Raw genomic sequence first — 13,588 nt, 5'->3', positions numbered from 1 at the left:
GTATAGTTCAACGGTATTCGCGTATGTTTCAGGAGCACACTGTGTAAGTATTGTTGCTATTTTTATAGAGTACCAAATATTGCCATGTGTTATGTTGTCAATCTTTCTATTGCATGACACATTTTGCCTTAAAGGTGTGCCATGCATACTGAACATTCCATCTGTAATGTTACTATGCATCTCTGCACTGATGGTTTATAGTGGTGTCATTGTTAATGGGGCACATTGTAATGCTATTTGTATTGTCTATTTTTGCTTTAGGATTGGATTAGTGGTCAAGTACTGTGCCCAATTCTTGCTTTCCTCAGTAGTATATTAAGGTAAATCACAGCTCACCGGACATTGGTGTGTGGTGTTTACAGTTGCAGCTGTTTATTTTTTGGTGTGGGAGTATGTTTTGGGTGTGTAGCCACACATCATAGTACAGTGCTCTGTCATTATCATACAAAATGTCTAGGGGGTACGTCATGCAATCATACCTAACTTGGGTGGATTGTTACTTAAGGAGATGGTAATGTTATGTGATGCTTGTGTGGTAATGGTCATCTTACAATACATGCCCTTTTTTGTTGGACTAGGATTGAGTATGGATCTCTACAGGCATCCTCTGCCCGTATGTATTTGATGTGTTGTTGGTGGGGTGAGTCTGTGTGTCTGTGTGTGTTTTGGTCATTTAGTCAACAATACCTTTTTACTTCCAGATGCAAATGGTGGCCATTGAGGTGGGTGTGCAGCAACAGGCAGAACGTGTGCCTCCACCTGTTCGAGGAAGGAGGCTGGGGCGTGGCCAAATCTTCCGCACACGTGTAACCCTCTTTGGGATGCCGGATGATGAGGTACAAACAAGGTACCGGTTACCACCGCATGTGATCCTAGACACTCTCTCATTAATAGAGAGTGATCTTGAAAGCAGTCACCGGCTCCCAACAGCAATTCCGCCTCTCACACAGTGGTTGGCGGTGTTGCATTTTTGTGCCTCAGGGTCATTCCAGCAAGTGGTGGCAGTGCTTGCAGGAGTTTCCCAACCTACTTTCAGTAGGATCCTGAGGCGTATCATGTTGGCCATGTTTCGACGCAAGGGGCACTTCATGGCCATGCCATTAGACCGGGATTGCCTGGATAGGGTCAAGCTGCAATTTCAACACATTGCGGATTTCCCTAATGTGATAGGTGTTGTGGATGGGACACATGTACCATTTGTGCCACCATCACGTACTGAGCACATCTTCCGTAATCGTAAGATGTTCCATTCCCTCAACGTGATGGTGGTGTGTGGCCCATCCATGCAGATCCTGGCCTTTAACTCCAACTTTCCTGGAAGTGCCCATGACTCCTATGTCATTAGGCAAACCAGGATATGGCAAAGATTGAAAGAGTTGGAAGGACGTGATGCGTGGATTTTGGGTGACTCCGGTTACCCATGCACACCCTGGCTGCTAACTCCTTACAGCTCACCAACACCAGGCCCACAGGAGACATACAATGCGGCCCATGTCGGCACCAGGCAAGTCGTGGAGCGCACCATTGGCCTCTTGAAGGGCCGATTTCGTGTGCTCCATCGCACTGGTGGTGACCTCCAGTATGCGCCAGCCATGGTGGCAAAGATCGTGGGGTTGTGTTGTTTGTTACACAACATAGCTGTAACGAGGTCTGTACCCTTCCCCGAGGAGGAAGTCCATCCACCTGAGGCACACGACACTGCCCCCTGCCGCTACAGACACCCTGAAAATGTCCGTGGACACACCCTCCGAGACTCTGTGGTGGGCCGCTTTTTCAGGTAGGTGTAGTGTCATTAATTTACAACATATTGTCAACTACTAACCATCTTCCATTGGCAGATTGATGTGTCACCATATAACATAGATTGAAATACATTATCACAACTTGTGCGTATTTACTTGCACCAATATATATGTGATGCTTAGCATTAGTTTGCATGTGATGATTGGTTTCTAGTATGTATTTCTAAATGATTTGCCTTTTCCTATCCTTGTAGATGAACTCATGAAGGTGTTGTGGTGCGAGGTCAATGCTCACCTACGGGATGCTGCTTGGTGTGTGTACACATGTATGATGGCGACTGCACACTAATGGAGCTGCTCGGCCTTTTATGGAGCAATTAGACCTTTTCACATAAATTTTGACAGCAAAATAAATATTTATCATATCACATACATTGGTGTGCCTCACTATCTCTGTATTCACAATGGTTATGGGGGACTAAGCACCATTACACTGATGTGGTTGTGAAAAGGTGAATGGCATATGTTGTAAAAATAACACACACAACTTATAACATTAGCCTAATTTTTTAATAACAAGTCAAACACAAATTTAAGAATGATGCAGAAGAGCCTGCAGTTGAGCAACAAGTGTGGCCAGGTAGAGGAGGGTGAGGTGTATGAAGGCCACAAGAAGTTCTGCATCTGGCTGCTTCTCTTCAGTTTCTGGCTAGAATGAAAAATATTATTGTGTAAATGTACTGTAATAAATGCAGTTCTGCTGTATATTTGGCAAAACTAAGAAGTTGCAATTTAACTGTGAAGACCACACCAATTGCACAAATACATTGTACATGGGCCTACAGCTGTTTGAGTCATGCATGCCTCAGCATTGCCTAACACACTATTAAAAGAACACTGTGAAAATGTATGTGGTTCTTCATGCTGGGAACTACACTTATATAACAGCTTTGCCCACAAGTCTCCAACACCACTACTGTAGGATATGTTATGACCTGCCCCTATAGATTGTAAGCTTCTGAGCAGGGCCCTCCAGCCTTTTAACTGTCTGTAAGTACCATGTTTGTTGTATCACTGTCTCCTTTGTAAACTGGCACAGATTATGGTTTGCTATAGGAGACACTGTTCTAAAATAAAGGAAAAGATGATTTCTAAGTTTGTAACTTGTAATTTCTGCCATGGTGAGGCATGGCCACACACCACAATTCAAATCCGACAGTGCTGTTTAAACCTGGAGGACAAGACCCCACAGGTTAGCCTAGGACTGCAGTGTATATGTGGGACAAAGAATGATGTGGCCATCACATATGTGTATGTTGTGTTTGGTAATGTGTTGCATTTGGGGTGTCACCATTATGCACATTCTTTACTTACGGGTGCCATTGTCATCCTGCTCTCTGGTGGTGGTTGGCCTGTAGCTGGGGGATGGAGCCAAAAGGAGGGATGCTGGAGGGATGGGTGTCATGTCCAAGGTGTTGGGGTCGGTGGGGTTTGGGAGGGGTTTGGGGAGGGTGGTGGGGAGTAATAGGGTGGTTCAAAAGGGGGTAGTGGTGGGTTGAAGGGGGGAGGGGTGGTGGAGGGGGAGGAGGTGTGGCTGGTGGAGGTGGATGGGGATAAGGTGTGCTGTCCAGGGGGTGGCACGGTCTCTGACCACACAGACTGGGAGGAGGAAGGGGAGGGGGAGGAGGTGTGGCTGGTGGAGGTGGATGGGGATAAGGTGTGCTGTCCAGGGGGTGGCACGGTCTCTGACCACACAGACTGGGAGGGGGAAGGGGAGGGGGAGGAGGTGTGGCTGGTGGAGGTGGATGGGGATAAGGTGTGCTGTCCAGGGGGTGGCACGGTCTCTGACCACACAGACTGGGAGGGGGAAGGGGAGGGGGAGGAGGTGTGGGAGTGGGAGGTGGATGGGGATAAGGTGTGCTGTCCAGGGGGTGGCACGGTCTCTGAGCACTCAGACTGGGAGGGGGAAGGGGAGGGGGAGGAAGTGTGGGAGTGGGAGGTGGATGGGCTTGCGGCTGGTGACATGGCTCGTGCAGCTCTGGCCTGCTCCATGGCCTCCCTCGCAGCCTCCTCCTGACGGGCCCTGATGCGTGCCCTGGCCTGAGCTGAAATGTCCATGATGGTTCAGGAGTCAGGGATGGTGGCAGAATATGAAAGGAAAAAGGAAAGAATAATTTAGTATAGATTACAACATAGAAAGTTGATTTATATGGGAAAGTTGACATTTTTTAATTGGACATAATTTATATCAAAATAATGCACACTAATGTACATCCATATATGGACATATACACACTACCCATATATACCACTACACAACCATATATTAACCTAGCAGACCATATATAGGCCGACATAGCATAGACATAATATACCCATAGACTAATGCACAACGAAATATTAATTACAAAAGTGCTATATAAACACTATAATATTTCGCATTTTTAAAGCAATGACAAAATACTCACATCGGCTAATGTAGCGGCGAATAGAACATAGCAGCTCCGGCTGCCTTCGGCGGAGGTCGGACCACCGGCGCTCAACCTGGCCTAAGGTCCTCCTGACGCCCGTCCGAAAGAAGATTCGCCGGCGGGCTGCATTATACGCCCACCGCTTCTCTGCATTGGACACACAGGAGCCCCTGCCACCCAGCCGATGGTCCATAACCCGAACCAGGGCCACAAGCTCCCTCAGGGAAAAAGATGGTGCCCTTCCAGAAGACATCTTGGCAATGGCGCAGTTATTAATTGCAGGCACATATATAAGTTTGCCTGGTGTCTGATTGGTCACAAAAATTGTAATGTAATAACTTTATTAGTCCATCTTCACAGAACAATATGTTTGCGAAAATTAACATACGCAGACCGTACACATAACCACTTCAATACATACAATATGCATTACATGGAGACGTCCTGTATATACAGTATGCGCGTGTATTGATGCTACGGCTCAGACAAGCTGAGGAGCTGTGGCAAAGGCAAAAGCAGGCTGACCCACCACCAACACAAGCACAGGCAGGGACCAGCACACAGCCTACTCCTGACCCTACTTTGGCCAATGGTGGCCAAACTATCAACCAGCCTTCTCAAATATTGCCGAGTCGGTATTGGATCATGAAGTGCGAAAATTTAAATAGCATATCTGCGTCATTTTACGCGAATTGTGATACAACATAAAGGTGTATGAGTGTGTGTCTGTACATTTGTGACGAATGACATGTGTCACCATATTGTTAGTGTGTGATATGCGTATCTAACATGTGTTCATTCTAGACATCGCTACACAATCAACCATATTGGCGAAAAAGGTAATGAGAAACCAACACATCGAACATTAGACACTTTATTGAGGTAGAAATATGCGTTAATGGAAAACAACAACGAGGTTAAGGGGTTGTCTGCGTGAGTAATGAGGTTTGCAGATTGAATCAAGTCTACATCCATCCCACTTAATTGAGGAGCGTGAAATCATTGATTGATGTGGTGAGTGCATGTGTCTTGCGTGCTTTAAAGTGTATACTGCAAAACATTACGCACACAAAACATGTTCGGACGCACAATGTGGTGCGTGTGCGTGTGGAAATGTGGTGGGGCGTGCGAGCATTTCTGATTGCACGCCGTGGTAGACCACACCTTTTTTGGGGATATGTGTGCGTACGTATGAGTTGGCAAGTTTATAGGCGTGACTGCAAGATGCGTGCTAGCGGTTTTGCAGTGTAGCACTGCGTGCGTATGTGCATGCGAACGAATGAACCTGAATAAGGGCCTAACTGTCAGTCTGTATTTTGGGAAAACTGTCAGTCTGTATTTTGGGAAATAGCCCAATTCAATGTATTACATCTGTGAAACATTGCCTTCGCCAGCCTAAAAAGTTATTGGGCCAGATGTATCAAGCTTCAAATAGTGATAAAGTGGAGAGTAATAAACAACCAGTCAATCAGCAACTACCTGTCATTTCACCTGAACTGGTCTCTGATTTGTATTACCTGTAACTGATGCGCTGTTGCCCTCCTGTGAGACTGAAGTCTGTATGCTCTGTTATGCCCAGCATGCAGTAGCCATTTGCTACCACAGGCCTTGCACTCCGATACGGTTTTTGGTCTGCTGGTTTACTACCTACAGTTTACAAACTTCTCTCCTCAAAGAAATTCACCAGTGCTGCCATATTTTGCTGATGCCCATACCGCTGTTGTGAGTGCCAATAATTATTCCATGATCAATGTTTGTCAGAATGTGTCATTTACACATGAGTGATACACTTCATTAGTCTCTGCATACCTTTGCTTGCATAAAATCACGCGGTGGTCATATTAATTTTGGCTGCTCAGTATATAAATGTTCATGGTATAAAATAAAGTGTTGAAGTTTAGTGAACAACATCTAAACTTTTATTTTTGTTACCTCAGGTACACAAAGTCACACACGTTATTAATTGACCAGCATTTGCGGAAAGATCAAATGGCAGAGGTCGTAAGGGACTCTGACATCATGCTCAAGTAAGTCTTTTCATTGTATGTAATTATAAGGGATGTGGTCAATGTGTCGACCGTCATTAGGTCAACATACTGGAAGGTCGACACATGCGTTAGGTCGACATGGTTTTTTTGAGCCGACATGTGCCGACAGGTGGGAGAATAAAATAGTGTGCCGAGCATAGTGAGGCACCGTGCCTTAAGCATCACGATCGATGCAAGGGGACGCGGTTCACTTAAAACTGTGTCCATGTCGACTGTGATGACATTCGGGTAAAAATAAAATAAACCCATGTTGACCTTTTTACTGTCGACTTAACGCATGTATCGACTGAGATCCCTGTTGACCATGTCCCTTGTCGACCTAGATCCCTGTCAACCTTCCATTATGTCAACCTAATGACTGTTGACCATCTTATGGTCGACCAACCCATCCACACCCAATTATAGTAGCATATGGGAGCTGTCATTTCACGGGTCTAGAGGTCTCTCTCTCCTCTCCCAATCCCTTACCCCAATTGCTCCATCTTCTAGCTAATCTGGGTTTATGGTTTCCCTACTCCCACTCTCCCTGCTGTCCCTTCCATTAGAGTGGGACCGGCCAAGGGGCCATACTCTAACATAACGGATTGTTGTATAGATTTAAATGGGTAAAACAAATGATTGAAACCGTATTTTGCATGTTTGTTATTTAAATTAGATCTAGTCATTACTAGTGGTGTGTTATGTAGTTGCATTTATAAAGTGTTTGGAAACCGCAATAAGTAACACAGATGAAACAATATATATCTTTTATCTTGCAGGGATGGATATGAAACGTTCTTTGATAAGCTAAATGAGCACAATATACCAGTGTTCATATTTTCAGCAGGGCTGGGTGATGTACTAGAAGAAGCCATACGTCAATGTGGGGTCTACCACCCCAATGTTAAAGTTGTCTCCAACTTTATGGATTTTGATGAAAATGTAAGTTATGAATCATTTTGTGATCAGAGTGCCACGCTGGTTTCACAATGACTTAATAGCAGTATAAAGAGGGAACAGTGTAATGCAGAAAGCTGGAGCCATGCAATGGAATCTAGGAATTGGCAGGATGTTTATAACAGCAAGGGATTAGAAATGGCTCCTACTGTATTAGTTGAGAAACAGCTGTCATTTATTATGTGCATTGGCTACGTAGTTTCTGTAAATTGGAAAGCCCTGCTAAGCAGAGAATAATGACAATAACATATTTCATGGGCTGGGTACAAAGATTTTGCTTCTCAAATAGACAAGTCATTGTAATATATTTGTTTAGTAAGTAAAGGTTTCCAAAAACACACAGGTCTAATAAAGCTCATGTCCCCCTTCTTTAATTGGGTCGCTAAGTTGACATACATTGAGTCGACATAGATATATATATATATATCTATCTCAGGACACACCAGCACTGGGTGGGCGAGCGGAGTGCGGCAGGCCTGCAGACAAATACTCGGGAGATGATGACATCATCATCTCGCGAGTGTGTCTGCCGGGCAGCTCCACGGCACCATGACCGCTGCACTGGGGATAGGTAATGTAGAGGGCAGTGGGCTGGAGGCTTTTTCAGACACCCGGATTCCGGCAGATTTCCGGAATCCGGGAGACTGGAAAAGCCTCCTGGAGGGTTGCCCTCTAAAATGGGAGAATCACGGTAATCCGGGAGAGGTGGCAACCCTACAATACCCCTTGTGTAATTAACCCATATGTTTTTTGTATATCTGTCCCGGCATTCAAAATCCCGACGCCGGAATCTCGACCACCGAAATCTCGACAAGGGGGGGGGACGTGGATCCCCCCCCAGAGGGCTCGCTGCATTCCCGCGCAGCAGGCCCGGTGCCTCGCTACGCTTGGTACACTAATTTATTCTCCCTCTATGGGTGTCGTGGACACCCACTGAGGGAGATAGTGTCGGGATTCAGGCGTCGGGATTTTGAACGCCAAGATTCCGACCGCCGGGATTGTAACTGCATTCCGTCCCAATTGTCACTTTCCAGACCAGACTTTGAACAGCATTTAGAAAAGTTTTATGTTAAAATCCCATTTACAGGGTGTTTTAGGAATCTCTTTTATACAAGTACTTTACAAGCAAAAAAAGTATACTTTTCTATGTACTTGGCAATTATATAGACCAGTGGTTCCCAAACGGTGCGCCTAGGCTCCCTGGAGTGCCTCGGAGCACTTGCAGGGGTGCCTCGGTTTGGTTGTTCAGAAACGATTCAAATTATTTATGGTCAATGTAATAGGCAAAATCAGTGCTTGTGGCTTCCAGTCTTTAAATATGTGGATAAACAGAAGTGAATTCTGTCCCTCACCACATAACTGGACCTAAGGATGACATATAAGCACAACTTATTTAATTTAATATTGTTTTCTGAAATTCTCGGTAGCAAACTTTGCACCTAGGGGTGCCTTGACAAATATTCTGATAATCTAGGGTGCCGTGATTCAAAAAAGTTTGGGAACCACTGATATAGACTCATTTGGGTTTTTATATAGAACATATGGACACAATGACCTGCAGTTCAGATCATAAAAAACCCTGTGTGGTAAACAGACCAAATTGGGTAAGATGTTTATGGAATACATGTACTATTGCTGAAGTTTAATTTCCACCTCAAAATATATTTTTATTTATGTAAAAGATATTAAGGTACCAGCATAGACCAGTAATCTTTACCCTTTTTTGTAACTCGTGACACACCAAACATGATAAAAAAAAATAGCCAAGGCTATTGGCTATAGGCATCAAGCCCCCCACAGGGAAAAATAGCCAAGGCTATTGGCTATAGGCATCAAGCCCCCCACAGGGAAAAATATAGCCTTCACAAGAAAACAATCGGGTACTCTTTACCTAGAAGGGCGCCCATTGTGGCCATCTCGGGCATTGAATGCACAAAAAAATCGAGTGCGATACGACCGACGCGATGCCCGCGATTTCCCCTAGGCAACAATGTTAAATGTCTCAATTGACCCGATTTTCCTGTTCAATGCCTCAATTGACCCGATTTTTCCATAGGAAACAATGTTAAATGGGCCACAGAGGCCAAATAGGCACCCTGAAGTGTGAAATGGCAACCCCAATTGTTAACGCCACCCCACGATCAACGTCAACCCGAAGCGTGGCGAACGCAGCGGTACGCGTCCTACGACCTTTTCATACCCCCACTATCCACGTCAGCGTGGAGTTGAGAATAGAAAGTGTGGCGAGCCCGAAGCGTGGCGAGCGGACGCGGATACCTTCACAGGTATCCGCGTCCCCTTGCGGGCTTCACAGCTGTCCGCGTCCCCTCGCGGGGCTCGCCACGCTTCGGGCTCGGTGGCTCCCTATGAAAAGGTCGTAGGACGCGTACCGACGCCCCTCGCCACGCTTCGCGTTCACGTTGATCGTGGGGTGGCGTTAACAATTGTGGGGGCCATTTCACACTTCAGGGTGCCTATTTGGCCTCTGTGGGCCATTTAACATTGTTTCCTATGGAAAAATCGGGTCAATTGAGGCATTGAACAGGAAAATCGGGTCAATTGAGACATTTAACATTGTTCCCTATGGGAAATCACGGGCATCGCGTCGGTCGCATCGCACCCGATGTTTTAGTGCATTCAATGCCCGCGATGCCTGCGATTTTTTTACTAACGATGCCCACGATCAAAATCGTGGGCGCCGTTCTAAGTAAAGAGTACCAACAATCGCACTGGTCCTCACAGGTAACAAAGTAAATTGGCCCTCACATGAAAACAAATATCACGTTGGTTGCCACTTACAAAAAGCAATAAATCGCATTGTCCCCCAGGGGATGCCTGTGCCAGGCTCGTCTCCTTGCAGAACACAGGCAAGACCTTATGCTAATGCCAGTGGTTTTCAGTGTGTAGTGCCCAAAGAGAGTAGGGTTAATATTGGTCTCATGTGAGCACCCTGCGAGTCACTGTCTAGCTGCCACTATGTTCTCCTGAACAGCTCCTCACCTAGCTCCCTATGACCTGTCTTCTCAAAATCCAACCCACTGACTTCAAAAATGGGTGCTATCATATGCCCAGAATACAGAGAGTGGATTGGAACAGGGAGAGATCAGCGAATAACAGTTGAACACTGTCCTGGCTGTAAACTGTTGTGGACATCTGTGTGAGAACAGCTCAGATACACTAGTGTGCCATGGCAAAGTGGTTAAAAACCCACGGTCTGCTGTAGACCATTTTGATGTAGCAGGCTACATCACTGCAGACTGTTGACTACTGTATCTCTACAGCATGCATTGGGGTAAGGATGGACCTATATTGTAACATCCTTTGTATAGCTGATGGTCATCTATACAGTAGATATGCTGTCTTCAGAAGAGTTTAATTTAGAAGTCAGTGACTTGATGCAAGTGTAAGGAGAAGGGGGGGGGGTCCTTTCTCTGTATCAGACACCATGATGAGCACAACATGTGTTTCCTTCTGGTAAACTATACTACAACTACTACTACAAAGCTAGGTAGCGCTTATCTACCCCTTTCACATATCACCTTGGAGCTGGGTAATTACTAAGGTGTATATATATATTTAAATCTTAATACTGTATTTTGCCTGTTTTTTTTTTTATTTTTTTTAGGGTGTAATGAAGAGTTTCAAGGGAGAATTAATACATGTTTTTAACAAACATGATGGTGCCTTGAGAAGTTCAGAGTATTTCACCCATTTGAAGGATAACAGTAACATCATTTTGTTGGGCGATTCATTCGGAGACTTAACTATGGCAGACGGAGTGCCAAATGTGGAAAATATCCTCAAAATAGGATTCCTTAATGATAAGGTAAATAAATGTGACAGCATGTTCCCCTCAGCGAAGCCTGCATTGTATGGTAAATCTTGCAAAATGTTACAGAAATGTAGTTTTACATCTTGAAAATGCAGCATAAATGAAGTTGATGTTTGTGATCACAGGCACGATTAATAGTATACGTCTGTGGCTAGATATTCTCGTCTTTCATGCTGTGGGTTCTTCCAGCACAAAGATGATGTACAATGACATTGGGTGAAAATCTCCTCCATAGCTTCAAGGAAAAGAGATGGAAATATACTGTAACTGGCCCCTATCTTCTGTGCTGTCCCCAGATAACTGGTGGAAACTGCATAATTCATTCCACAAATGCGTACTTAAAAATAAGGAAAAAATAAATACATGATACAAAAAAAGTTTTTAAAATGAAAACATTTAGTAAAAAATACGGATAGTCGTCTTTTGAAGTAAAACATTTAAACATAACTTATTATGGGCAAAGAAATGTATTTTGTGAAACTGCATTGCTTGTTCAGCTAAATTACATTGATGCCAAGAAACAAAAGGAGCAAATTTAAATTCATACGGGCTGCAAGGTGCCTCCTGCATTTTCGGGTGAAGGCACTTTGTGACCAGTAACAGATTATTTTCCCTTGTACCTTTGTGAGCTGTTAGGAAATAATAATAAATATTTCTTATGGCAATAGATGGCAATGAATGCAGCCATACATAAGTATTGCGCGGTGGCACATCCATAGCGTACTAAGCAGTATTATTGATTCTTATATGTGAACACATTTGGCAGCGTTTGTAGACTATAAAATAAGGCATTTTTACAATACAATGTCTTAAACTGTACACGAACATGAAGAGCTTTTAAAGGGCATACACACAGAGTGATTCCAGGGCTATTTCTAAGCCATCTTACTAAATTGCTTAGAAGTTATACATGGATCAGTCTGTGTGTGTATACCTCCAGAGATGCGCGGTCCAGCGTGCCGCAATCACCTGACTAGATTTTGACTGCATGCCGTCAAAATCTAGTCAGATTGCCAGTGTTCCCACCAGAGAACACTGGTCTGCACAGATTGCTGGTGCATAGCATGTGTGGCAGCGATTTGTGCTGAGGGATCTGTGCTTGAATGGAACACTTAGCATGGCGCTCCCATCCCCCATGTATCTGTGGGCTTAAGGCGCAGATGCCTGCTGAAGTGTTAAAGTGGAAGGTGATAATGTAACAGCCAATTGGCTCATAACTCATCTTTCCAGCCTGTAACTTGTCAGGAGCTGATTGGCCGTGTTGTAGGCTGCATTTGAAAAAATTACAGTTAAGCTGATTTGTGTTTTTATCTCTCTCCACATTATCTCACACCTTTGTAAAGCTACCCTTTTGATTTGTCTGTCTTTTCACACAAACAGTTTCAGGTATGACTTATGAATCCTTTGCAATTGTTTTTCCTTCTACAGGTAGAAGAATTATTAGAAAAGTACATGGACTCTTATGATATAGTTCTAGTAAAAGATGAAACTCTGGATGTGGCTAATTCCATTCTACAGAAGATCCTGTAATTTGCCCTGAAGCAGGAACCCTCACTTTCCATTGGACGATGGGGAAGACAAATGGCAGCTGTTTTCTCCAGTGGGATACGATTTCTTTTTAAAGCTTCATTTTCTGAATGAAGTTCATTTATTTTATTTAAATATATTTAATAGAAACATTTTGGAATTTCAGAGCACCTTACTCTTCTGCACAGTGCTGCTATGTTATACCTCCACATTTTTCTATTTTTGCAATATATCCACTACCTTCAGCCTACATGGAAAACTGAATGCATTTAAATGACATCAGCCACCATTATATAATAAATTTCATCCTACATGTGAAAAATGTAAAGATTTAAAATTGTATCTATATTTTCATATTTACTTTTAGATGTTGTTTTGTACTAGCTTGTTTGTTTATTGAAGGCCAAATAATGTGCATGTTTAAAAGTGCTGTTTCTGTAGTGTTTTTATGTATTAAAAGTTCTCCAAGGATGCGCTGTAAAATTATCTTTCAATGTGTTAGTTTTGGGCTGTTTTTTTATTATACAAAATCAATATTTGTATTTTTACATGACAAAGATTTACAATATACTTCATGCAGCACATCTTAAGGTGTGTATGCACACACTGTACAATTTTTTTGACCAATTTTGTTCATTTTGGCCCCTCTTAACGATATTGGTCAAAATATCTTTCGGTGTGTGTATGCAATGAAAGACAAATGATGATGCGCATACCTGCCAGTTGTTCATCAAGGTTGTTCGTAAACACTGCATGCAGCTCAATTAGGATATCTTTAAAACACAAAAGCCAGAAAAATTGTAGCTAGATCTTTTCTTCTGTCAACCTCTTTCTTCAACATCTTTCTTCCAGGACACTGGGTTCAAGGGAAATTGGTCATCGATGTCTTTCAGTGTACACACAAAGATATTTTGACCAATATCATTCAGAAGGGCCAAAATGAACAAAATTGGTCTACAAAAATGTACTGTGTGTATGCAGCTTCAAAGTGCATATTTGTATTACGTACACAGTACATATTGCTACTTTAGT

General features: G+C 43.6%; 1 protein-coding gene across 2 annotated transcripts in view; it reads left to right on the top strand.

Moving 5' to 3' along the window:
- Positions 1-13,054, top strand: part of NT5C3A (5'-nucleotidase, cytosolic IIIA) — a 59,055-nt gene extending 46,001 nt beyond the window's left edge. For both annotated transcript variants that reach the window (XM_083188449.1, XM_083188450.1), the window contains exons 6-9: positions 6,151-6,240; positions 7,020-7,182; positions 10,823-11,023; positions 12,458-13,054. In XM_083188449.1, the coding sequence (XP_083044575.1) occupies positions 6,151-6,240; positions 7,020-7,182; positions 10,823-11,023; positions 12,458-12,559 (556 nt within the window). In that variant the 3' untranslated portion in view covers positions 12,560-13,054. The remainder of the gene's footprint in view (positions 1-6,150; positions 6,241-7,019; positions 7,183-10,822; positions 11,024-12,457) is intronic.
- The last annotated feature ends 534 nt before the right edge of the window (positions 13,055-13,588 follow it).

Source organism: Crinia signifera, chromosome 5 (assembly GCF_055691185.1).
Source record: "Crinia signifera chromosome 5, ASM5569118v1, whole genome shotgun sequence".
NCBI lineage: Eukaryota > Metazoa > Chordata > Amphibia > Anura > Myobatrachidae > Crinia > Crinia signifera.
This window is presented reverse-complemented; position numbering and strand designations above follow the sequence as displayed.